The following is a 26,301-nucleotide window of genomic DNA, read 5'->3' on the forward strand; positions in this document are numbered from 1 at the left end:
AAATTACTTCTGATTAAGATTAATCTATTACACTGTCAGAATAAACAAGATATATTAAAGCTTAAACTATGCAAGGATTTTTGGAACACTCTCAATAATATTCTATAATGATAACTAGTGTTCAAAGTAAAATCATAAGATTTATACTTTAAGACTTTAAATCATTGAAGAAAGCTTAAAGGGTATTAAGTATACTCTATTAAGGCCTGGAAGTAGACTATTTACTTTAGGAAAAAAAGTTTAACTCTCAGATTTGAAAGAAAAAGATATATAAATTAAATATTTCAATCTAGTCAACCAATTCATCAATAAGAATTTATTAACATCTATGATGCACAAGGCACCAGGACTACAAAGAAAAAAACATGAAATAATCTCTGCTTTCAAGGAGCGTGCATTCTATCCATAACCTATTTGCCAAATATCCTGATTAATTAGAGGTTTACTGTACTGCATTTCCTTTTACTTCTAATTGTATCTGGTAATACATGTAGTTTCACTAATATATGCGCCTGCGTGTTACATAGAGCTACTGTATGACATCAGCTTGCATAATAATAACAACAGCAACAACAACACAGTAATAATGTAGAACAGCTTGTCTCAAAGAAACTCTTGTGGTAAAACTTAGGACTAGAGAAATGTGATGTAGGAAGAAAGGACTGATGCGATAAGCTTGAAACAGCAACGGGACATATTAACTATTTGGCAGAAAAAAAAAAAGTTTTGACAATACTATAATTGGTAGAGTGAAATCCAACCAGCACCAATGATCCTACCTTACCATTAGAGAATAAATGGAACTGTGTAATGAAAATCAGAAAAGGATAGGTTAATTTAGACACATGACAAAGAAAAAGACCCGTGTTTGGGGTCAATTCCAAAAAAAGACTCCATTGACTGAAATTATGTTATGAGGCTTATTCAGGTTGGAAGTTTTGGAAAGTATAAAGTAAATTTTCATTAAAAAAATTAACATTTTAACTTTACTTGAATAAATATTGATTTATTTTCCTAAGATCATGGATTCAGAGCTAAATGGACCTTGAAGTTAAATAATTCCCTCCCACCCCATTTTGCTGATAAGGAACCTGAGCAATGGAGGTAAAGGTGGAAGATGGGACAGGAATAATACAGAGAATGGAAATCTACAGCAATTCTAAACCAGCAGCCAGGAACTGCTAACAACATTGATATCAACCAATCTCATTTCTATCTCACTTTATTTTTACCTTTCTATCTCGATAAAAGTGGGGACATGGCCAAATTGTGAGCAAGAGAAAGATAAGGATTCCAATAATCAATTGTGATGTTAAAAAAAATTAGGAAACACTGACACAAGTAATTGCTTTATGTGGCTACATCTCTGTTTTTCACTTTTGAGAAAAAACTAATTAGTGAAATAGTGAATTAATTTTTAATGATAATATTCTAGTATAAAAATATATTTTCAGAATTGGACCCAAAAGAAGGCATTCATGAAAGAGGCAGACAACATATTTTCCCAATTGCATTAATTCCTATTTTGAGGTGAATCAAGTAGGTAATGAAAATTTTAATAGTGGTGATAGAAAGACATGATCACTGCACATAGCATTGCATGAGAGTATTTCATTTTTTTGAAAAAAACTCTCACATGGTTGAGTTTTCATATAGTATTTTGCAATTAAGCTGTCATTAAAGACAGAAAGAATGCAAAAACAAAGAAAATTTTTAGCCTTGAAATCTGTGTAATAGTCCCATGATTAAAGAATTAAAATAATTGTGCCATAATTACTTTCTGTTCTAGGGTGATAAAAAAAAACCTCCCTAATATGAAAAAGAACATGTTAATTCTTTTTTATTTTGGCATCAACTCTTTAAACCCATTAGGTCTTACAATTTCATCTCCATTGCTTTTTTATTTCAATGTTTCCATACTTTGGTGGTGATTTGCTCCCTTCTGCATGTTTCATTTCTTTGAAATTTTCTCTGCTATTGAATTTCATTTACTTTCTACCCAGCCACATAAATATATATTTTAGTTTAAAGCATGGATTTTTTTTTTAGCTGTGCACCATAACTGCTTACCCTTTAGGTCCCCACTGGTTTTTAGGGAATGAATAATATTAACCATAAAAACTTACTTCAACTCCGTAACCCTCTTGAATGCCTTATTTTTTCTCACCATTTATTAGACACATTCAGAAACTCATGTTACCTGTGAAAAGCAAATGTACTTTTGGCACAAATCCCAAAACCATCCCCTCAGTGAACAATTTGCAAAGAAAAATGCCACAGAGGGTGTCTTGCTTGAAAGCAGTAAAATCCCATCTTGAAAACTAAAGGTAGCCATTTGAAGGTAGTCATTTGAATTGTACATTAAATGTACAATTAGACCTCATTTTTTTCCCTTACAAATATCTTCTATTTTTAGACGCTTGGATCAGCAACATTGCCTATTTAGTGGCCTGGAAGATTTGCTTGCATGACACCACTTCTTAGGTCATGTTTTCTATGTTGTTACAGGAGCAAAAGTAACTGTTCCCCAAACTGTCTTGTTTCCCAAACTACAGGATTTAATAATTTTTAAATATACTCATGCTATGCTTTCATGCACACATAATCACACACACACACATATATGCAACTTAAAGATTTTGTTGTTTTAAATAGTCTTAACACTATATTTCAAAAAAAAATTACAAAATTTTGCACCCCCCCACCTATACCAGATAATGTTTACTTTTGTATTGAGTTTAAAACAGACTAAATCATTGAGAATGTATTTGTTGTAGACATAGCCATCACATTTAGTTAGAAACTAGCTGATATTATTTTTGTGGATTCTAACAACAGCCCAGGAAGAGCTTCCTTCAACACCAGCCGCAGACTGTCTGTTTTCACATGTTTATTGCTGGGCCCTAAAATATTTGTTTTTCCTTTGTAGCTGGAGGAATTCCCCTGAAAAGTAAAGCTTAATGTCTCTTGCTCTTGCATGAGATCAGTGACAGGCTAATAAGGAAGAGTGATGGCAGCAATAAAAGGGTCTGGGGTGCATTCCGGAAAGTTTGCTGGTTATAAAATGATGGCCCTGTTACAGAATGACCACAGAGGGACTGAGAGTGAAATCTGGTCTTAAGAGTTTGAGGTATCTAATGTCATGAAATGACCTCCCCGTCTTCCAAAGCCTTTGGAGCACTAGGGTGATCACACTCAAGGCAGGCACTTGTATTAACAGCTTCAGTAACCACCTTTTTAACCCAGAGAATATAGCTGTATGTTTTTAATTTGTTATGATTTATTGCACTGAAATTGGTGTGAAATGGACAACAAATCATGGGTGTCAGAATCTGGAAATGAATTTTATCAGCTGGAGAAAGTGAGCGCCTTTGGGATTTGCATAAGTTTCTCATAATTCTTTTCATGTTACAGATGATGAGGGAAACTGTGAAAATAAACTGGAAATGACATAAAATTTGCTAAATAACTAATTTCACACATATACATAGGCACAACTCCTTGCTTAAGTTTTTTCTTTAAAGAATACAAGCCAAATGTGAGCATTTATCCCAATATCATATTTAACAACAGCTTTTTCTGAGGGCTCCCTTCTCCCCCATATTGAAAGTTATTTGTCAGACTGTTGATCTTTGCATTTAATTGGGTGGGGAATGGTGGTAAAGGAATTAAAGGAAGATATTTTATATCTTCAATTTTTAAATGGACAAATTGGTGAGAGGTTTTATATTTTTACGTCCACAGAAGTAGACTAAGATTGAAAAAGATCTGTGGCAAGAATTTCAAATGCTGTATCTACCCTTCAGTAAAGAAGAAGCTGCCCTTGTTAGGGACTAACTTTGCATGCATAATTAATTTGAGCAGCACATTCCAGCTTCACAACAAGAAGAGAAATTGAATTCAGGTGTTTGGTGAACATATGGGGGATTTACTGTGAATTTATGACCTGTGGTTTGAGTGTAAAACCCTAAGATATTGGCTGATAAAACTTAATGAAGCTTGGGCAAAGAAGTTATTTTTATTTGTAGTTTAGTAATTGATACATTTCTTGGTTTAACCCTCCCACCTCTTCCCCACTCATTCCTCATAAATTTTGCAACTTGAGGAAAAGAGCAACAAAAGAATGAGAAAGATCCATCCTTCTGAGCCTACTCGGGCTAATACTTTTGCCTCATTTCATGGTTTGGAATTCACTTTTCTACAGTGTTTTCTGCTATTCTCTCCTTTTTCTTTTGAACTTGGCAATTTATGTTTCTTCACCTGTCCAAATGATAGTAGTCAAGCTCATCTGCTTGGAGCGAGCACTGTGGAAGAAATTGCTTTCAGTGCCTTAGAGCAGATGTGGATTTTTTGTGCCTTCTAAGGAAAGTATAGCTGCAAACTTGGCCAGAAAGATACTTGGCTGCTTAAAACATATCTAGTCAGAATGAACATGTCTTCAAGAGTTAGGTGCTCGCTAGTATACCTCCCTGTACCCACGAATTTCAGAAGAATACTCCTGATTTGAAGTACCTTCCACTATAAGGGATTTAATGAGTTTAATGAGGAGTCTGTGTTTGCTCACTAATTTACAGCAATTAAGAACTCTGTTTTGACATCTGTAGGTTAGAACTGTTTAGCGATCCCGAAATCAGGAATATTTGATGAAATTGCTGTCCAGTTGGAAAGAAAGGTGTCTGTTGTTTCCTGTCATTATTATTAGGGTCCCTACTCATTCCTCTCCAGGCTAATGACATTTTTTTCCCCTCCATCCCTTCAGTCATCCCTGTTCAAGAGCTTGTTTGTAGCTACTCTATCACACTGACAATCTGTCTATTTTGAAAGGATGGCAGCTCTGAACATCAGTGCATGACATCACAGTGAGACATTCCTTAATGATCTGAGATGCTGATGGTCATTGCTGGCTGCTTGTTACTAACGTTACGTGACAGGTCTGCCCTATATGTGCCTCGCTTTCAGGGGCATTTCTAGCCCATGCTGATCCTGGTGTCTGTTTTAAGTGACATTCATGGAGTAGCTGATTTTCAGATTTACTATTTACACAAAAGAAAGGGACTAAAAGCCTTTCCTTTGATGTTTATCCAAGAACAATTAGTAATTGGGGGAGGAAAGGGGAAAGTGCTCTAATTTGCTTCTACTGGAAAGCTTTAAAAAGAAAAAGCACTAATACTGGAGGGTGGGTGTTTTACATAATAGACAGGAGTCCTTAGCCCTTCTGTCTGCATAACTCCCTTGGAAGTCAATAAAGAAATACATTTCCCTGTAATGGCTGAACTAAAATACTAGCATCCTACTGTGTAGATTGCATCTGTTTCCCAAAGAATTTAAACAGGCCTTGAAAAAATTGAGAGTCCAGGAAACCAAGATTTCTGAGTGCAGAGGGCGAGAAGAGCACCAGCTCCTTAAAAGGTGCACTGTGAAAGCTGCCAGACGAAGCTTCAACAGGAAGAATTCAACCAGAAGTGTTGAATGTAAAAAGCTCAAGTTGGCAAGGCCTTTGAAGTACTGGCAGGTAGACAGAAAAAAAGTTCCGTCCACCTGAAGGATTTTCCAGTGAGCCGGATTGGAGTGCTTTGTCCCCTGGGTGTGTGTGCCAGAGATACCTAGGAGAGCTAGAGATGCATTAACAGCAAAATTCGCCAGAGAGGGGGAATCTCATTATTTTCAAGATCCACAAATTGCTTTGGAAATAGAGTTTTTGGGTGCTGGATAAGAAAAGAATGATGTTTTATTAACCCTTTTGCACCCACAAAAATGTGATGCCAAATGTGCATGTTAAATCCACCAACATTTGAATTGTAATGTTTGCCCTCCTAAAAAGTAAATTGCACAGAACTGAGCAATACCCAGGGAAAGTGAAAGTGTCTGGAAGTAGAATTTTTGGTGATTGAGACCAAATTTTTAACAGGTACCTATGCTTTTGTAAATTCACATAAAAAAAATAAAAATTAAAAAATTCACATTCATATAACTTGAGGGATATAAGTCTAGACTTTAGGAAAAGTAAGTCAAATTTAAATCAGAAGTGAGATGTGACACTTTTACCCGAACCCCAGGATTCCCAGCCTGAAAGACAATGTAGGCATGGGTCATCATCAGAGTTGAGTACTATTGGATAGCCTGTCTTGGAATTGAAATTCTAGGTGTGTCCCGCCTCCTCCCCCTCCCCCCCATGGATAAGGGTCTCATTAGCAATTTTCCAGGGAATGGTCCAAGTTTCAATATTATTTTCTCATGCAGGCAGATGTCCAAGGATAAGAATGACACCTTACACTCCATATAGTATTTTATAGTTTTCAAAGCACTTACTCCTTGATTTATGTTCCAATTCAGCCACCCTTCATGGGAGGCACTAAGGTTGAAAGGAGGAGAAGAGCACTGGACTTGAAGACACTCAAGTTTGTGTTCTAGATCCATCATTTATGATAGCTCCAACATCAAGGTTGATTGATCATTGCTAAGTCCCTTGAACCTCAGTTCAATTGCTTCCTCTATAAAATGGAAAAATAATATTTGTACTACCTATCTTGAGAGATAGTATGCCATAATGAATAGAGGAGTGGCCTCAAAACCCAGAAGACCTCAATTCAAGTCCAATTTCCTACACATACTAACTATGAGATGCTAGGCAAATCACAACTTCTCTGTGCCCCCAGGTAACTCTCTAAGATTCCATGTTACCGAAAAGGTCCTGCCTTGCATTGATATGGAAAATTCCTCACCAGCAGCTCTCAATACATATTAAATCACAGATGTTTTCAAAAAATGAAAAGAAAAAGCCAACCCCTCTACCTTTCAAAGTTTATGTGAGGAAAATACTTTGTAATCCTCTAAGTTCTACATTAATGTGAGTTATTATTATTATTATTATTATTGGTGGGGATAACCTAGGGTTCACCATCACTTGAATTTGTTCTATATCTAAGATCCCAAACTCAAGTTCTAATCGCAAATTTCTTGTCCTTCAAATTCACTTACTTCTTTATCCTTTTTTTCATCCTTTTTTTTTTTTTTTTGCTTTCACTGTGACTCTGGGTTCTTTGATTTTTCTCTATTCTTCTAGTCTATCAATTCTTTTGGTCATATGCTATTCTCCACCCTTGAATCCCTTACTGACCTTGGGCCATTCCTTGAACATTCACTCATGGCAACTCTTCTCATTTGTCCTCTGCTCCTAATCTTGAACAGATGAAAACTTCCATAAAGAATTTATGATTTGATGCTAAATGGATCAAATGTATGACAAGTTTTTTATTCATCTCATTTTTTTTTACCTTATCCTATTCTTAACAATGTCAGTTTCAAATCTTCTCTTAATTCTGCAACACCTCATATCCATCTTCTCTCCCTTCATTCTCTGTGGTGACCTCAGGTTTCTTCCTTATGGAGAAAATTGAGGCCATTCCACATGATCTCATTCAACTCTCCTCTGCTGCTCTAAATGTCCTCACCTAGCCTTTCCACCATTCCTCCAGATCCAGAAGATAAGAGCCCTAATCCCCACCTGGGTTAATCATTCTACATGTTCCTTCAATCTCTCCCTCTATAACGACTCCTTTTCTTCACCTGATAAAGAAGCTACAGTCTCATCATCCTACAAATAAACCTTTCTTCAGCTTTATCATCTTCTTCTCTCCTTCATATAAGGTTTATTCCAGCCCATCTGTACTACTCTATCCCTGTTATGTCTGCTGACCCCATCCTCTCTCCATGTTTTTGCTTATAACTTCCACTCTTTATGGAATTTGCTCTGTAGGCTTTTACTTCATTGCTTTCTATTGAAGTGCCGTCCTTCCTAAGTACCTAAGTCCTCCTCTCTCACCTAGCTGTGTATGAGCTCTCCCTCCTCAAATTTCCCATAATAATCTGCCATGGGCTTTCCCTTGTGCTTATCACACTTTCCCTTCTAGCATGGTTATTTGTGTAGAGTTATTTCCTTATATTAGGATGTAAGCTCCTTGAGAACATGGTCATAGGATATGAACCTGGAAGAAAACTTCAAGACTTCCTGCTCCATCTTCTTCATTTTACAAATGTACTTCTATCTGTTTTTCCCTCATGGTCTGTACAGTGCCTAGAAGAGTGGATTGTCCATCGAAGGTACTTGACAAATATGTGTTGAATTAGATTATTGAAGTTTTTATTACACATTTCTGTCTAGCACTGTGTTAGATGCTGCCAAGGGACATTTTCAAAATGATATAATCCTTGCCTTCAAGAAGCAGAGAGAGAGAGACTATGTAATAACTAAAGAATCAGAATAATCAAAGAAAGAATAAAGAAAGAATAATTAAATGTTATATTGTGTGGTTCAGACTATCAATATTCTTCAAGTTTACAGAATGGGGAGATCAAAATGGGCTGTAGTAATTGGGGAAAACATGACAGAGGTGAGAACTAAATTAAGCCCTGACTTGGGGGGAATTTAGATAGTAATGAAGAGGAAAGGGAAAGCATTCTAGGTAAGAGTAGCAGAATAAACTTTTCTTCTACCCTTCTCTGTTAGATACTCCTCCCTTCAACCAATGCCTTGTTCTGTTCTCTCCTTAATAATACAGTCAGTCTTTGTTTGTTTGTTTAATTGAAGACAGGGGAAGATAGGATGATAGGAAGATAGGATGGCAAAGTTTTAGACTAACTAATATACTGTCTCCCAGAATTAGACCTTCTTATTGAAATACGTATGACTGTTTTCCCTGATTGATTTTTGAATCTTAAAGCTATGTCCCATGCTTTGGGGCCTCAAGATTCCATTTATATAATTAAAAATGCAAATTTTAAAATATTTTTAAATCCATAAAAAATTCATTAGTAACATCATAACTTTTTGCTGTCAGGGCATGGCAAGGCTCAAAAGCAAGGTCAGACATGGGCCCTGCAGGCCACTGTACTTGGCTCATCAGGATAAACAGGTGCTTTCAAAGATGCTAGCTTATATAGAAAATATCCTCTTTATGGTTCCCAGAAATGTAATCCTTAGGATTCGTTGTAGGAAAGCACCGGGCCAGTTTCATTACAGGGAGAAGCAATATGTGGAGTAGCCAAAGTCCCTGAGCAGCACAGCCTTTAAGGTTTAAAGTCAACACATTACATTGCACTCGAGAAGGAAATGGTCAGATTAGTGCATACATCTACCGCAGGTGCAGAAAGCTCCCTGAGGCTCACACCTGTAAATAGGCTGGTGGCTGCGTTCTGCATGATTTGAGGTTTCCAGCTGGTCTTAAAGGGGAACTTTCTGTAAAGCACTTTCCAACAATTCAGCCTGAAAGCGACCAAGGCATGAGGTCTGTGTTGCATTCTGGATCTGAAAGGAGAGGTTGTAATCTCCATGTTAATTACAGGTGGAAAGGGTGATTTCTAGCCACAGTTACTTGCAACTGTTCTGATTCATTATCTGCTCACAATTTCCATAGCACAAGTCCATGGCATCCTTTATCACCAGCATCAATATAAACCCAAACCCTAAATTGTACTGAATCTTAGCATTCTGATTTACATTGATTCATATGAGGTGAAATCTGGGGCAGAAAGGACCTTAAAGATTTTTTAATCCAACCCCTTTATTTCACATAGATGGGAACTATGGCCCAGAGACATTTATGTGGCTCATAGACTTATAGCTGGAAGAGGAATAAGGGATTAAGCATTTATATAATGCCTACTGTGTGCCAGGAATTAACTACCTTTTATAAATATTATCTCATTTGATCCTTGCAACAACCATGAGAGTAAAGTATTATTATCCCCATTTTGCAGTTGAGGAAACTGAAATAAATAGAGGTTAAGAGCTAGTAAGAACCTGAGACTGGATTTGAACTCAGGTCTTCCTGTCTCCTGACCCAATGTTATCTACTACACTACCAGCTGCCTCTTGTATCTCTATAAGAGAACCCATAGGTCCTCCAGTCATCTTTTTTTGTGTATAAGGAGACTTGGGTTAAATGGCAAAGCTAGGATTTGAATACTGGTCCTCTAAAACAGGGTTCTCTCCACTCTATCATTCCCAGCATCATGGAGCTAGTTGATGAATAGCTGGGCTAGAACCCAGGTATTCTAATGCACTGGGGCTAATGAGATTAAGAACTAACTTCAGGGTACCTGGTTCTCATTTCTCCTGTAAGACCCTGCACAGGAGTCCTCTGTTACTTTCTCCATGGTTTTACCCAATAGAGAACTTTTTCTGTGGTGGAAAAGCACATTGATTCCCTCCAGTCTTATTGGTCTAATGCCTTAGGTAGTATCATTAGGCTCTTTTTCACAAATACTAATGAGCAGCCTGACTTTAGCAATCCACATAAATGTGGATCTGTCTCCTACCCCCAGGATGTTACAGGGACCTGGGTGAAGGGTCCTCATTGCAAAAGTCTATTAGACCAGGGGCTTCCTCCTTAGGCAGCCTGTACTTTCCTTACTCTTCAACAGGAATGCAGAAATCTGTTCCAACTTCCCATAGAATGTTCTGCTTAATTGTATATCTAATTTCTCAAAATTTAAATCTCTGGTCTTTGTGACCCAAGACTTCCAGTTGCTATAACATCTCAGCTCTCCCTCTCTTTCCCTGTTTAGAAGGTGCCTATTTCTTAGAATAATGGGAATTTTGAAAGGCCTGTTTCCTCTTTTGAATAGCATATTCTATTTCCACCTTCCATGTGGGACTCCAGTTGAGTCAGGCAAACAGTACTCACATTTGCTAACAAATAATAACAATAATCCTTTTGGCTTTCTTAACCGTGGAGCCAACTGAATGACTTCAGAGGGCTAAAAGTGGACCAGCAAAATGAGAGAGAATGAAACTTTTGTAACATTTACATCCCTTCTAGCCAGAGAGAGAGTGCTGGAGCTGGAGTCAGAAGATCTGAGTTCAAATTTTCACTCAGACACTTCATAGCTATGTGCCCCTGAGCAAGTCACTTAACCTCTGTCTGCCTCAATTGCCTCACCTGTAAAATGGGAATGATATTAGCACCTACCTATCAGTGATATCATGAGGATAAAATGAAATATATTTATAAAGTACATTACAAACCTAGAAGTGCTTCATAAATGCTAGCTATTAATTTCACCGACAAGGAGCTGAGCTGCCTGCAAGCATCCAGGCCTTGGGAGTCTTCTTTAATCTCCAAAACCCCATCAGCTTCTGTTTCCAATTCTGGCTTGAAAATGGCATCATTAGCCTCAGGAAAGTCAATGGAGTTTGATGGGCAATTGAAAGAAAGTTAGTCTTCCTGCTTGTTAAATAGCAAGGCTTTCTGTGCATTGGGGAAGAAAGAGGTATAGCAATGATTTGATAACTAAGAAAGGAGTAAGTTCTAGGGTTCATCCTACCCTTGGGGTCATGTGAAGATTTTCAGGGAAGGAATTTCATTTAGTACCTAAATTAGGAGCATTTGGTTCATCTCTTTGTGAGCCTGGATTTCTCTAATATGTTATGACTTTTTATAAGTGATTTGGGCTTTGAAAAGACAAGAATCATAGGGTTAAAGAAACCTACAATAATGTGCTAAAAATGAAGGAAAAAAATGCTTCTGGTTAGACTTGATGTAAAATATTTGTTTGTCAGGCTTCCTACAATGCTCACATTAAAATCTATGAAGTATGCCAGAAACAAAAAAAAGGCACAGCTGGAAAGACAGCAATGAGATTAATGAACATTCACTTTCCTATCTCTTTGTTTTAGGAAATTAGCCATTCTTGTGCATATTTCATTACCGTTTCCCATAAAAAGGGACAAAGGGTTCTGTAGATTAGGTGTTACCTGGGGTAGCCATTACAACAAATTTATGTTTTAGAAAGAACAGTTCAGGATGCTGTCTATGATTTTAAATAACAAAGGGAAATAGCATTATTCTGCCTTTCAGAAAAGTAGAAGGAAGCTAGTCTGGTAGTAAAGCCATAACCAAATCTTGCTCCAAAGCTCTATTGTCAAAAAAACATTTTACAGGTCCATTAACTGTTAATGCTCTTGGGCTGATCAGTTTAAAAGATTTGTCAGAATCTGAACAAAGGGATGACAAGCTCTTATGGACTTGGGAAAATAATAAAGTTGAGTATATTGATATAGTATCCAAGAGCCCCTGATAAAATTGTTTAAAATTAGGATCTGAAGGAGACCTGGTAGATTAAATAATGAAAGAATAGGGTTCATATTTTTAATGTTGCTGTCCATCAGGGAATAGTGCCCTAAAAATGAACATTTTTCAATCTGAATTCTTGTATCTCCAGGATCCATTAATGTACACATCTGTATAGGTTTGTGCTGAAGCCAGCAAGTTCTACCCTGGCCTATGGCAAGGTTTCCTCTCATCCTGTGTTGCTTTCGGACAATCAAATTATCTTAGGTCTGCCTGCTATGTGAGGAGAACTTTGAACAACAAGGGAATGGACCCTTTTTCAGTGAAATTGAACTCATCTCCACCCAGCACATAATAGGTGCTTAACAGATGCTTGCTGACTTGACTTGACAGTGCTATAAGAATTCTAAGGTATGGTTCCAGTTCACAAAGTACATCCCACCTCACTGGGGAGATTTGTGTTTAGTCATTACAGTCATATCTGACTCTTTGTGACCACATTTGGGGGTTTTCTTGGCAAGGATACTGAAGTGATTTCCTTCTCCATATCATTTTACAAATGAGGGAACTGAGGCAAACAGGGTTAAGTGACTTTCCCAGAGTCACACAGTTAGTAAATGTCTAAGGCCAGATTTGAACTTTGGAAGATGAGTCTTCTTGACTCTAGGGAGACAACAATATGTTGGTGAATTTTTGATCTTATTGGTGTAGGTGATTTCTTTCTTTTTTTTATTAATTTATTTTGATTTATCAACAACCACTTCCATAAGCTTTTGAGTTTTAAATTTTTCTCTCCCTCCCTCCCCACCTCCCTCCCCAAGATGGCAGGCAATCTGATATGGGCTCTACATGTACATTCCTATTAAACATATTTTCACATTAGTTATGTTGGAAGGCAGAATTAGAAGCAATAGGAAGAAACACAAAAAAGAGGAAACAAAACAAAACAGAAGGAAAAAAAAGAGCAAATAGTGTGCTTCGATATGCATTCAAACTCCATAGTTCTTTCTTTGGACGTGGATAGCATTTTCCATCATGAGACTTTTGGAGATGTCTTAGATCCTTATATTGCTGAGAAGGCTAAGTCTATCAAAGTTAGTCACTATACAACATGGCTGTTTCTGTGTACAATGTTGTCCTGGTTGTGCTCACTTCACTCAACATCGGTCCATACAAGTCTTTCCAGGTTTTTCTGAAGTCCACTTGCTCATCATTTCTTTTTTTTTCTTTTTTTTTTTTAGGCAATTGGGGTTAAGTAACTTGCTCAGGGTCACACAGCTAGTAAGTGTCAAGTGTTTGGTCTGAGGCCAGATTTGAACTCAGCATATAATAAGGGCCGGTGCTCTATCCACTGCACTACCTAGCTACCCCTCATCATTTCTTCTATCATAATAGTATTCAATTACATTCATATATCACAACTTGTTCAGCCATTCCCCAGTTGATGGGCATCCCCTCAATTTCCAGTTCTTTGCCACCACAGAAAGAGCTGCTATAAATATTTTTGTACATGTGGGTCCTTTTCCCATTTGTATAATCTCTTTGGGATACAGCCCTAGAAGTGCTATTACTGGGTCAAATGGCATGCACATTTTTATAGCCCTTAGGGCATGGTTCTAAATTGCTTTCCAAAATAGTTGGATCATTTCACAACTCCACCAACAATGCATTAGTGTTCCAATTTTCCCACATCTTCTCCAACGTTTATCATTTTCCTGTTTTGTCATGTTGGCCAATCTGATAGGTATGATGTGGTTAGGTGATTTTTTTCAACGTTGTAGATAGCAAACTGTGTATGTCTGCCCATCCTATACTGCTCTTGTCTCTTCTCCTATAAGTATCCTCTTAATATGCTGAGGCCCTTCTTCTAGTTGTCTTGACAGTGTGCAGAGACCAGGGGAAGATAAAGGACATCCATGGGTTATCCTTTTCTTTCACTGGAGGACTAACTGGATGTTCCTATAGATTTTTTCAAAAATATTTCAAAATTTTTTTCATTATTTTCCTATGTTTATCTCATTGGATCCTGTGAGGTAGATAGGATGCCTATTTTTATAGAGGAGGAAAATGAACTTAATCTCAGTTATGTTACAATACAAAGAAACATTTGATTAAGTCCTAAAATGACTGGTATAGACTATAAGTGCTTTAGGCTGGGACTTTGATTTATTCTTATGACTGATCTTCATTTGCCTTGGGCATATTATACTTTTAAGCTTACAAACATGCCAGCAGCGGTTTGGGGGCACAGATGTGCATGTTAGTGAAGAAACAGATCTGACTATTCATTTGGTTTTTGCATTCATGTTATGTTGATTGTTTTTGGTATAAATGTCCTTTGGTGTAAAGCATCATCTTGGATAATGGTTACTCAAGGATGCCAATTGGTTTGGAAAATGCTAGGCTTTTAAACGATTATTATTTTTTTAAATCTGCTAAAATGCTTCTCACTTCACTGGGTATTTGTCTTAAATAATTTAAATAAGCTTTAATTATAATTAGAAAACAAAAAACATATTTTAAATGCTCACAGATTGTTTTAAAATTCTTTCACTCCTTCTAAAGTAGTGTCATTTCACAGCAAGCTGCCATTTTCCCTTAGCAACTGCAATTCACAGATTACAGTTCTCAAGTGTCTTCTTTGCCCCCCTTTCTCTATTTTAGCAACAGATCCACTCCTAGCAACCATGATCGGATACAGCGTCTGAGGCAAGAATTTCAGCAAGCAAAGCAAGATGAGGATGTCGAAGATCGAAGACGTACCTATAGTTTTGAACAACCCTGGGTGAGTGTGTACTTTTTTCCATTCATTGAAGAGCCTTACTACTTCCCCTACTAAAGGTCATACAGCTATGACTGTAGTTCCTCATGCAACATGGAATCACTTTCCTTTGACCTTTAACATCTTGACCTTCCTATCTCCATCTGTGTACCATCTTTGCTAATTTAATTTTATATCTTGTTTAGCCATCTGTCCATCACTTAAAGGTATCATCTGCTATGTGACAAGCCGTAACAAAAGTCATGTGGACCAATACACATTGTTTATGTTGCCTGAAGAGGAATTGGATGTGCTTCTCAAAACCATGAAACCAAAATAAAGTGATTTGAAAAGTAGTTTGTAAACTGATACAAAATACTTTTCAAATCACTTTATTTTGTCTTTGTAGCTCTATTGCCCCACATGAAGGGTCTGTTGTGGGGCAATAGAGATACAAAGACAAAAATGAAATAGCCCTTCCCCTCAAGGAATGCATATTAAGGAAAGCCATATGCATACACACACACACGCACACACACACACACACACACACACACACAGAGTAAGTAAACTCTGCACAAATCCTTTTGCAAGAATTAGGGAAACATATACACAAAAAAGTAAAGCTACAACTCCCTACCCTCTAAGAGCTTATAATCAAGATTTAAGAAATTACATTAAAGAGTGAATATAAGGCAATACAGAATTAAGCTTCAAGGCATGTGGTACAAATCAGTAAATCTTTAGTAACAAAGGAAAGATCGCTATGTGCTGAACTTGCCAGAGAAGGCCTCCTACAGAAGTTGGAACTTCAGCAACATCCTAAAGGATGCTTAGGGGTTTGGGTAGCAGAAGGGTTGAGGGCTGTTTGTGGGAAAGAAAAGGCAGAGCAGGTTAAAGGAAGGAGAGAGCAGTTATGCAAAATCTTGGCGACTGAAATGAGCATTCTCTTTTACAGGGATAGTTAAAGGGACATTCTTGACTTGAGTCAGATAATTGATGTTGAGGAGTAATGCAAGACAAAACTGAAAAGGTAACTTAAAGTTAGTTCGTGGAAAGCCTTGAACACCAGCAAAAATTTTAACTTAATGCACTAGACAACGGGGCACCATTGAAAATTTTTGGCTAAGGGAATGACATGAGCAGACTTGAGCTTTTGGAAAAATAGCTTAGCAATAGTATGTAGGTTCTATTCCTACTGTGTTTCCTAAGTATAGATTCTTTAGGTAAACATTTTCATCCAGTTCAATTTTGAGCAAAGGGACTGGAAGGAACAATGAGCAAAATGGGGGACCTACAGACGAGAGCAACACTTTTTCATGAAAGTGGTTAATGGGAAACAGTATGTCCAACTTGAAGCTGCATGAATGGGTTTGCTGCCTGGAGCAGTTTTCTTGATTTTGAGAAGTCATAAAGGGTTACTTGTGAAAGTGAATATTGCTTTACCACTGTTGGACCTTTATTTCTTTGACCCAGAACCCCAGAAGAAATGAATTTGACAAGTAGCATCCCAAGCTCATAGATTTAGAGCCATAGAAGATCTTGGAGATGATTTTTTCCGGCCCTTCTGTTTATAGACGAGGAAATAGATCTAGGGAGGTGAAATAGCTTGCCTAGAGTATAGCCTCTAAGGCTAGAGAGATGAGAGTCCCATGAAACACATCTGGAATTCAGAGAATTGTTTAGTCCTGAGCGTCTTGCTTAGGATTCTGATAAGGTAGTGTACTTCCAGAGCAGGATAGCCAGGATAGTAAAGGGCCCCAAGATCATGCTGTATCTTAGAAAGGAAGAAAATATTTAGTTCGGTAGGAGAAGGACAGCTGTCTCCATGCAATTGAAGAACTGCCATGAGGAAGAAAAGGGAATGAGTCTTGTACTGTATGGCCACAAAACTAGGAGAAATGGAGGAATTTGCAAAGAGGTAAATTTAAGCTTGATAAGGAAAATCTTCCTAACAATTAGAACTCGAGTAGGTCTCCTGTAAAGGTTGTAGTTTCTCCCACTTTGGAGATCATCAGGCAAAGACCAATTGGGTGTTTGCTGGGAATGCGATAGGAAGGAGTTTTGCTTAAGTGTAAGACAAATGACCTCAAAGGGCCAGTCCAACTCCAAGATTCTCTGATCCTTCAAGTAGAAGGTCATGCCTCATATTCCCAAAGCATTATACCAATAGTAAGTGCTCCTTTAAAATCACCGTGAAGATATAATGCATTGTAATATGTAGGTTGAAGTAGAGTCCTGAAAAGGCTAAGATGTGTGAGCAGTCTTCGAGATTGAAGGAGTGATTGATTGCCCATGCATAATTTAATCTTCAGTTCGGTTTTCTTATGAGATTTTTTTAATGGAGTAGAGGTGTTTGGCATAATTTCTATATAATCTGATGCTTACTCCAAATATGGGAGATGGGAAAAATGCTTGAGAAAATCTTGAACTCTTGTAGACTTGGGAATTCAACTACTGAAGGTCATGGGCCAAATTGTTGTATATCAAAACGCCATAGCAACTTTAGACAGACAACTTGGCCTGTATTATCATTTTCTGTAATGAGTGACCAGGGAATTGTTTGGATGACAAGCTGATTACCTTAGGAATGGAATAGTTTCCTAAATTGTGGGTCAGAACAATGACCTTTTCTTTTTTCTTTTCTTTTTTTTCTTTTTCATTTTCAAACAATTGAGATCTTGCTGAGTACTTGCCATTCTACTGAGCATGTAAACGAGTTCAAAGTGACTGTAATTCCATTTAATGTATTAATTTTAATTCTGATGCTCATGGGTGCCTTAATAAGAGCTGCTCAGTTGTTCAAACTGCAGCTCAGTGTGTGGCTTTTGTTGGCTATCTGCTTTACAAAATGAGCCCTGAATACCTTGGAATGATTGTTTCCCTTATGTATTCTGACCTTGAAAGATCACTGTGCTTGGAAAGGATAAAGCCATGATCTCACCCATTGGAAGGATTTATAATCATTTTAGTGTTAAGGAACCGTAAACTTCTTTTTGAGCTGTGCTGTGCAACTTAGAACGTATTAGCCTGGAATTGTAGAGCCTATAAGAAGTGCCCATATGCAAAATGCATCCAGATGTAGCACATAGAAATGAACCTGAAAAATTATGTAAGCTGATTACTTTACACGAGTAGGAGAATGCTGCAGAAAATTCATCAAAGTGCCCTTTTCAATTCACCTCATCTCCAAATGTTCTCTGTAAACTCTAGGGGTAAGGAGTCACCTGTTTTTGGGTTTTGGTTTAAAATCTCACTTGGATCCTGGGGGAATTGTTTTGTAGCACATAAGGTCCTCAGGTAGACAGAGGGCCCAGAAAACTTCCTTAGCTCCATGATTTGAAATGAACCTAGACTTTTAGTAAAGAAAGCTAAGATGTCCTCTAACTCCCCACCCATGCCCTACCTGGCCAGGCACAGCATAAATAAAATGATCAGTGGCATAAATCTTTAAGATTAAGATGCAAAAACTGAGGGTAGGGTTAACATCCAGAATTCTACAGATGGGCCATTGTATTGCTTTTAAAAGAATTAAATTGCAGGCTGCCAACATAAGTACAGTATGCTGTTAAAACTTTGTAGATACGTGAGTGGTACCCACAAGGAGACTTGCTGGCTGAGGGGATTGATAAATGGGATAATGGAGCGTTTAATAGCTAGATGGCTAAATCCATTCAATTCCAGGTTGCTTGTGACTAAAGGTAGTTCAGTACTTCAAAAAGAAAATTGATACTCAGCAGCAAGAATGTCGTCTTCTGCCAAGCCTTCCACCCAGTTGTCTGTCTTTACAGATGATGATGATGAGATGATGATGATGATAGCAGCTGCAATAATACATTCTATCCTTTACTCTTTTTTTTTTTCTTTCTTGGACTTCCTTCTTTTTTTTTTTGGACACTTCCTTCTTGTGATGCCTCTTCTACATAAAGTAGAATGCCCATCTATAGTAAAGGACTAACCTGTACTACTTGTACTTTGATACAAGTTAGCAAATGTTCAACAAATGAAGATCATTCTTTTAAAAAGTGAATATGGAGTTACCTATGAAATAAAAAAAAAATACTTTCTCAAAATGATGCCAACAGGGCAGAATAAGTATTATTAACCCCATTTTATGGGTGAGAAAACAGAGGCTTAGAGAATGTAAGTGTCTTGCCCCGAGGTCACACAGAGTAAGTGCCAGAGCTCAGACCACAAAAAGACAATTCACTGGTAGGTTCCTCCAGTCTTTTAGGAAGTAGACTTTCTTCCTCCTTAGATAGATGAACGTATTTACCGGCTACGACCAGGTCTCTGATAACAGAGATGGATAGATATTGAAGGGAGATATCAGAAGTAGATAAGAAATAGTGGGGTTCTTGCCCAACATTAGGACATGGGAGAAGGCACTTTTCTATACACTGTTTATCCTAGTTATTTTGCAGAACATTCACATTCATTTTCGATGAGCCTCATGTTTTGAAATGTTAAAACATTAAATGTGAATGCTAGTCAGGAAAAGTAGATGATGACAAATACTGTTTTGAGACAAAAACAGGCTTTTATAAAAATTTGATGAGGGTTATTTGTATGCTCTGCAGATTTTTCAACCATTACTAACATCATTAGCAGCAATTAAGCTTTTCAACCTTGGAGGCCCACAAGAGTTCAATCGATATTTTCTCTAGCGTCTGATAAGTTGCCGAGAGGGTGGGGGAGAGGGGGATAGAGTGCCAAAAAGTGAACTTTATCACAGTCTTGATTAAAATCTAAAACTGTTCTAATTTATCAAATATTGAGTAAATATCATTAAGTGGACTTTAAAATGTAAAATGTTTTGAGTATTTAATGGCAGCTTTGTATGCATCATAGAAGAGGACATCTGAGTTGCTAAAACAGGCTCTCAGAACCTCAGAGGGCATGTGGTTGTCCTGCTGCTATTAACAATCATAACAACAATAATATCTTTTCATCTACTTGGAAATGCACAATTCTTTTGTACTTTACTTTCAGCATACTACACATCCTCCACAGAGGGAAATATGTAAAAAGACCAGAGCTTTTCATCACATGCATTTTGAGTTGCCTACCAACAATTACCTTTTACAGGAAAATTGCTATATGTTCTCTTTTCCATAGCAATGTAAAGGCAGAGAGTAAGAGGGACATTTTGGGACTACTGCATATTTTATATGGTTATAATTTCTGATACATACAGTAATGAATTTCATCTCATACATGTCAAGCATACTTTTATATAAAGCAGAAAAGGTCACAAAGTCTTACCTAGTTCTAATTAGTACTGAAACTTGGTACTCGTTGTGTTTATTTTTGTTCTTTTGGTCTATTAACTGACTGCACATTTGCTATAACCTTTGTGTGAAATCTGAAATCCAGACTGGAAAATGCAAGCTAATTTATTTTGGTAAAATGAGAATGATTTCATTTAATTGAAAAAAATGTTTAATTAAGGAATTTATTTAGCAAAACACTATATGCAATATGATGCCATTTAAATTTTATGTGACACCAATAATTGATACCAAAAGTGTGGAGCTCTCACTTTCCAAATTTAAATTCATATATCTTTAAAAAGAAGACAGAAATCCAACTCCCTTGCATCTCAATTGAAAACCCTCTATAGTTTTCATATGTGGCTTGAGAAACACAGTGAAAAGATTCGAGTGTCATGACCTGGCCAGGCAGTGTATTGTGTAATATATGAGCATATATTTATTTCCATCATACAACCTCCTTTGTTAACACAACTTCAGCTGCTTTTTTGATTTAAAAGGTCAGTGCTTGTCACATATCTCCTTACAAACAAGGCCAGAGTTCTTTGTTAAAACAAATCTGTTGCCGTGTATATTTGGTGGCCTTACAGGATTATTACAATTAGGTCCAAACTTGTGGATCATGCAGATGTTAAGTTGGGCTCCTGATTCAGTTGTTATTGTTGTTTTTGTTGTTGTTGTTTTAATCTCAACTGTACACTTCTTTCAAGATTTGCAAATTATCTTTTTGCCCTCGTTATTTTCTGTTACTTTTAAAGCACATTTTGTGTTTCTGGAGTCACAATTGCACTTTTTTGTGCTTTGTTTTGGAGATGGAGACCAAGGTGCTCCGCAGCTACGATTACCACCACAATTTACATTTTTATGAGGTCCTCATTGAAATTGTGAATTAGTGAAGTACAACCCTTCAGCTACCTTGTGTACAGGTAAAATAGAAAACATGCCTGCTCGCACCTATTTACATATTGTTGTGAATGAGCCTTGCGTATCATTTCCACAGATACTTAGTGACCCAGGACATTTTTATCTAAACCACAGGGACAAAATAGACACAACCACAGACACTATCGCAAAAATTTGGCATCCCCTTGGAGTCAGAAGCAATGCGAAATAGCAATAATGGGACTGATGTTTCTATTTGGTAGCAGGAGGCCTCATTTTATAAAAGCTTCACTGTCTCATTTTAAAGTTTCAGAACTTATTTCGATAAAATCCATGATTGCAAGGTTGTAAAGACTGTTAAGATGAAAAAATGGCCAAGGTTGGAAGAATTTGGGGAGAGCGGAGTCAGAAAATAAATACTGTAAGAAACAAAAGACTCTCAATTTTTTTTTCTCTCTGTCAGAAGTGAGTTTTCAGGCCTCTGGGAAAAACAACTTTAAAAATACACCCGAAATTCCTTCATGGTATTGCATTTTCTTTTCCTTTCTCCAGCAAGCAGTGTCACAGAGCAGCATGAGCTCAAAGGGCTGGTTACTAAAACCTGCTACGGAATGGTAGAACTTTCAAGACCGCTTGACACGTGTGTGTAGCTCTACTGAGCGGAAAGAAGAAAGGAGATGTGATTCTAGTTCTGTTTTTTTAATGGAGGAAAAAAATCCTTTAGCATTTCCTTGCTGGGTCTTCCACTGTTCTCCCATGTCTTACTGCCCACCATGCCAAGAAAAAATAAAAAGACAACCTAACCCCAAAAGCCAGCCCAGCACGTTAGTCTTGAAGGCTGCCCGCATCAAAGGTGTAAGAAGAAAATGTCTTCCCCTCCGAATGTGTTTGTATAAGCCGGACTCGCCGGGTTCAGTGTTTTTCTTGCTGAAGCCTCCACCAATGTGTTATGAGAACTTTGTTGTGGGGTTGATCTCTTAACACACATTTGTTCCAGGGAGTTTGGTTATGAACATTCACTCGTGGAAACTTGGGGATAGTAAAAGCTGAATCTCTTTGTGGTGGTGATTTTGTGCTAGGATTTTTTTTTATATGCTTACTGTTTATACCTATATGCTTTAAAGTTTGCCCTGAAAATCACTGTATTATTGCATCACATGAACAATCAGAGAATGCCAAACTTTATTCATCCACACCCCAAGCAAAGGATGATATCCAACTTGGAGGAAAGCTCTCTTCCTTGTAGAAGAAGCCTGGGTGCCCACTTCTCCTAGGTCCTGATGCTTAAAGGAAACATCTCCATGCGCTGGGGCAGGCTGTTCCCCATGCCCGGAGTGCCCACCCGCCTCACCTCTACCTCTTAGAATCTCTAGCTTTCTTCCAGCCTCACCTCCTCCATGATGCCACCCAGGATCATCCTGCTGTTCTTTGTGCAGGACATGCCACCTTCCTTCCCTATGTCTGCAATGCTGTCCTTTCTCACCTCCACCTTATAAAAGTCTTAGTTTTCTTCAAGACTCAGGTCAAATGCCACCTACTGTCAGAAGTCTTTCCCCGTCCCTCAGCTGCTAGCATCTTCCCTCCAAGGTTACCTTACATACACTCCATGTGTGACTTCTGTGTGCATGAATGTGTGTGTATATATACATATATATAGTACAAGTATTTGTGTGTATATAGACACATATGAATATTAATCAAATAATCAACATATTGACACTAAGTAATTTATATTATATTAATAGTTGAATGTGAATTAATGATAATAGGGAATTAATTGATAGTTCATGTCATTGATTACATTTATGTGTGTATACATATGTGGGTATGTACATACATGTGTGTGTTTGCGTGTTATATGTGTTGTTTCCTCCTTTAGAGTGTAAGCTTCCTGAGGGCAGGGACTGTTTTTGCTTTTTATTTGTATCCCCAGAGCTTAGTGCGGTACTTGGCCCATAGGAAGCTCTTAATAAATGCTTGCTCATCAATTAATATGCACCAATGAAATCACAGGTACAGAATAATTAGATGGCGTATGTACTTATATATCGTTTCCCCGGATACAATCTAAGTTCTTTGAAGGCAGAGACTGGTTCATATACCTAGCACAGAACTTCACACACAGTAGGTACTTAATGATTGCTGGTGATTGATAGTTCCCTTTCATGTCATTGTCTTTCGGTTTTTCAGGGATCTTGGCTTTTAGACATTTGTCAGGCACAGTGGACCCCCTTCTGCATTTTTGCATAATAAAAATAGCTGGGTAGCACAGGCCAGAGGGAAATTAATTAATAGTTCATGTCACTGACAATATGATGAACAACTGCTTAATGCTTCATTAAACAAAAGCCACGGCCCTCTGCTCCAAGCAGAGCTGCTTTTGTTTCCCACAACCAACCAGAGCTGGAAAGCATCCGGACAACTTGTAAGTGAAGAGTTGAAATGTTCAATGGCCTAGCTTGGAGGAAACATAAGGGCCTGTACTCTCTTGTATACGTACTCTGAGTCAGATTTTGTTCAGCACCATGTCTGATGGAAGCTTTTAGATTTTGTCGCTGTTCAGTTGTCTCAGTCCTGTTGGACTCTTTTGATCCCATTTGGGGTTTTCTTAGCAAAGTTACTGGAGTGGTTTGCCACTTCTTTCTCTGCCTCATTTTGCAGATGAGGAAACAGAGACAGATAGGGTTAAATGACTTGCCCAGGATCACACAGCTAATTAGTGACTGAGGCCAGGTTTGAACTCAGGAAGATGAGGCTTCTGGACTGCAAGTCTGGAACTTTATCCACTGTACCACCTAGTTTACCTAAACTTTAAGATAGTTTTATTCAAAATAACTTAGCTTCAAAATAATTTGCAATGTTCTGATTAACCGAGCCAAAATACTACATAGGCTGACAACTAGATATTTAAACAATATAATTATATTATGGATAAGGATGAAATTTAGACACATATGTGTGTGTATGTATGTATGTAGTGGGATTGCAGCCATTTCTTAGAAGAGAGATGTAAAAGCACAAAAAAGGAGTGACTGGACGCATAGTTTCATTTTGTTGCAAGATAATGATTTGTATGCAGACAAATGGCATGTCAGTATAAGCACAAGACAGGCACATGACAGTTTATCTGGTGTGGCTGTTGAGAAAGATGTAATTGCCATTTAAAAAATATAACACACATAGGCAATTCTTAGTTCTCCACTTGTGGATTTTTTCTACTTTGTAAATTGTGGCAGATTTTTCCTAGGTCAGTTTCTACTTTGTTGTCTAATCTTTTTGGACCACCACCCTTTACTTGGCAGTGGAATTATTTTGTTTTGTTTGGGGAAATTTCTGCGTGAAATTATTAGTTGATGTTTATACAGCAATACAACCTAGTTTTGATATTAATATATGCAAAGCATAATCAAATCGGCAAATCTGTACATGTCCCACCCTGAAAAAAAAAGTATTTTAAAGACTTGTGATACATTCCAAAGCCAAGAAATGTGTGATTTCTTTATTATCTATTATTAAGGGATAGTCCATTGTACCCTTTCATTTTCAAGGATATTTATGAAATAATATTGAAGGAAAATAAGGGTTTGAATAATTTGTAAATACTTTAGAATGAATCTACAAGGGTGCCCCAAGGTGATTGAACTCATTATGCTCTTTAAGTCGTTCTGCTTTCCCATGTTTTTCTTACATTTTTCTCTTTTAGCCAAACACTAAAGTATACACACAGAGTGGAAGACATTCAGTTTCTGTGGAAGTGCAGATGCAGAGGCAGAGGCAAGAAGAGAGAGAGAGCTTTCAGCAAGCCCAGCGCCAATACAGCTCATTACCAAGGTATGATGATTCTTTTATGATGCTCCACGTCTCCTAGACTTCGGGAAACCTCTTGGTGGCTCTCCTGTCAAACAGAAGGAGGAAAGACCTCAAAATTAGCAACCACTTCTCCAAATAGCCAAAGGGTAGTCATTGGGGAAGTAGAAACTAAAGGAGTTTGGAGTTGGTACATCTATCCCCAGTAGTTTAGATCACTGCTATACCACTTGGCTAGATGTTAGTTGGTGGTCTTCCATACATTGGCAGGCTTCAATTCAATTCAAGCCAATTTTGGTAAGAGCTACATTCAATGCTGAGACTGCAGAAACTTACACAATACAGTCACTGTCTTCAAGGACTTCTATATTACTGGGCACTACAGCATATGTGCAGATAAGTAAAGACAAGATAAATATGCAATCAAAAACAAAATGATTTCAGGATGGGGGCCCTACCAGCTAGGTGAATCAGAAAAGGCCTCTTGTGGAAGATGCTACTTGATCTGAGTCATAAAAATGGAGTTTCAAGAGGAAGAGGTAAGAAGGGAGAACATTCCAGAAAAAAGGGATAGTCTCTGAAAAGGCATGGAAGAGAGAGATGGTCTGTTACGTACAGGGAATAAGAAGTAGACCAGTTTAGACGGAACATTGAGTATTTTTTTTTAACATTGGGTCTTTAAGAGGGGAGTAAAGTGTAATCAGCCTTGAAAAATAGATTGGAGCTAGATACTCAAGATCTGGATCAGGAGAGAGCCATGATCATCTCTGTGCTTTAGACAGATCAATTTGGCTACTATATATATAGAGGTGGAATTAGAGAAGAGGTTGGATACAGGGAGACAAATTAAGAGTCTACTGTAAAAGTCCATGTGATAGGTGACAACAGACTGAATTAATCAGAAATGACTTAGAGCAACAAGGAAACTATTTTGATACACATTATTTTCAATGATAGAACTGCTTAAAGGAAGTATCATATTACTTGTCCCCAAATCTTTTGTTAGTTGATAGGGAAGTCATAGAAATGAGGTAACACCAACCTGATTTCTTGACAGATAATCAGGGAACTTCTATGAAGCTCTCATTCCATGGATTATTCCTTATCAATCAAAGCATATCTTGCCACCAGAATTAATAGCTCACTGTCCTTCCCTTTACTCTCCTCCTTTATCTCACTGCCCCAATTTGTCTTATTTCTCTATCCAGGGTATACCAGCCACTCAGTCAATAAACATTTATTACGTGCCTACTATGTGCTAGGCACTGTGCTAAGTTTTGAGGATACCCAAAGAGGCAAAAGACAGTTTTAAGGAGCTCACAATCTAACAGGGGAGACATTAAACAAACAAATATGTACAGACAAGCTATATATAGGATGAATAGGGGAAAAGTATGCAAGGGGAGGCACAAGAGGGGTTGGGAAAGGCTTCCCATAGAAGATAGCATTTTAGTTGGGCCTTAAAGGAAGCCAGTAGGCAGAGATGAGGAGGGAGAATATTCAGGAG

The 26,301-nt window shown here is 37.7% G+C and overlaps 1 protein-coding gene across 1 annotated transcript in view; it reads left to right on the forward strand.

Moving 5' to 3' along the window:
• PARD3 (par-3 family cell polarity regulator) overlaps window positions 1-26,301 on the forward strand; it is a 659,823-nt gene that overhangs the window by 622,132 nt on the left and 11,390 nt on the right. Inside the window, exons 20-21 of the mRNA XM_027841563.1 lie at window positions 14,736-14,856; window positions 24,691-24,818. Of these exons, the coding sequence (XP_027697364.1) occupies window positions 14,736-14,856; window positions 24,691-24,818 (249 nt within the window). The remainder of the gene's footprint in view (window positions 1-14,735; window positions 14,857-24,690; window positions 24,819-26,301) is intronic.

This window comes from Vombatus ursinus, unplaced genomic scaffold (genome assembly GCF_900497805.2).
Source record: "Vombatus ursinus unplaced genomic scaffold, bare-nosed wombat genome assembly UNPS02014861.1, whole genome shotgun sequence".
Taxonomy (NCBI): Eukaryota; Metazoa; Chordata; class Mammalia; order Diprotodontia; family Vombatidae; genus Vombatus; species Vombatus ursinus.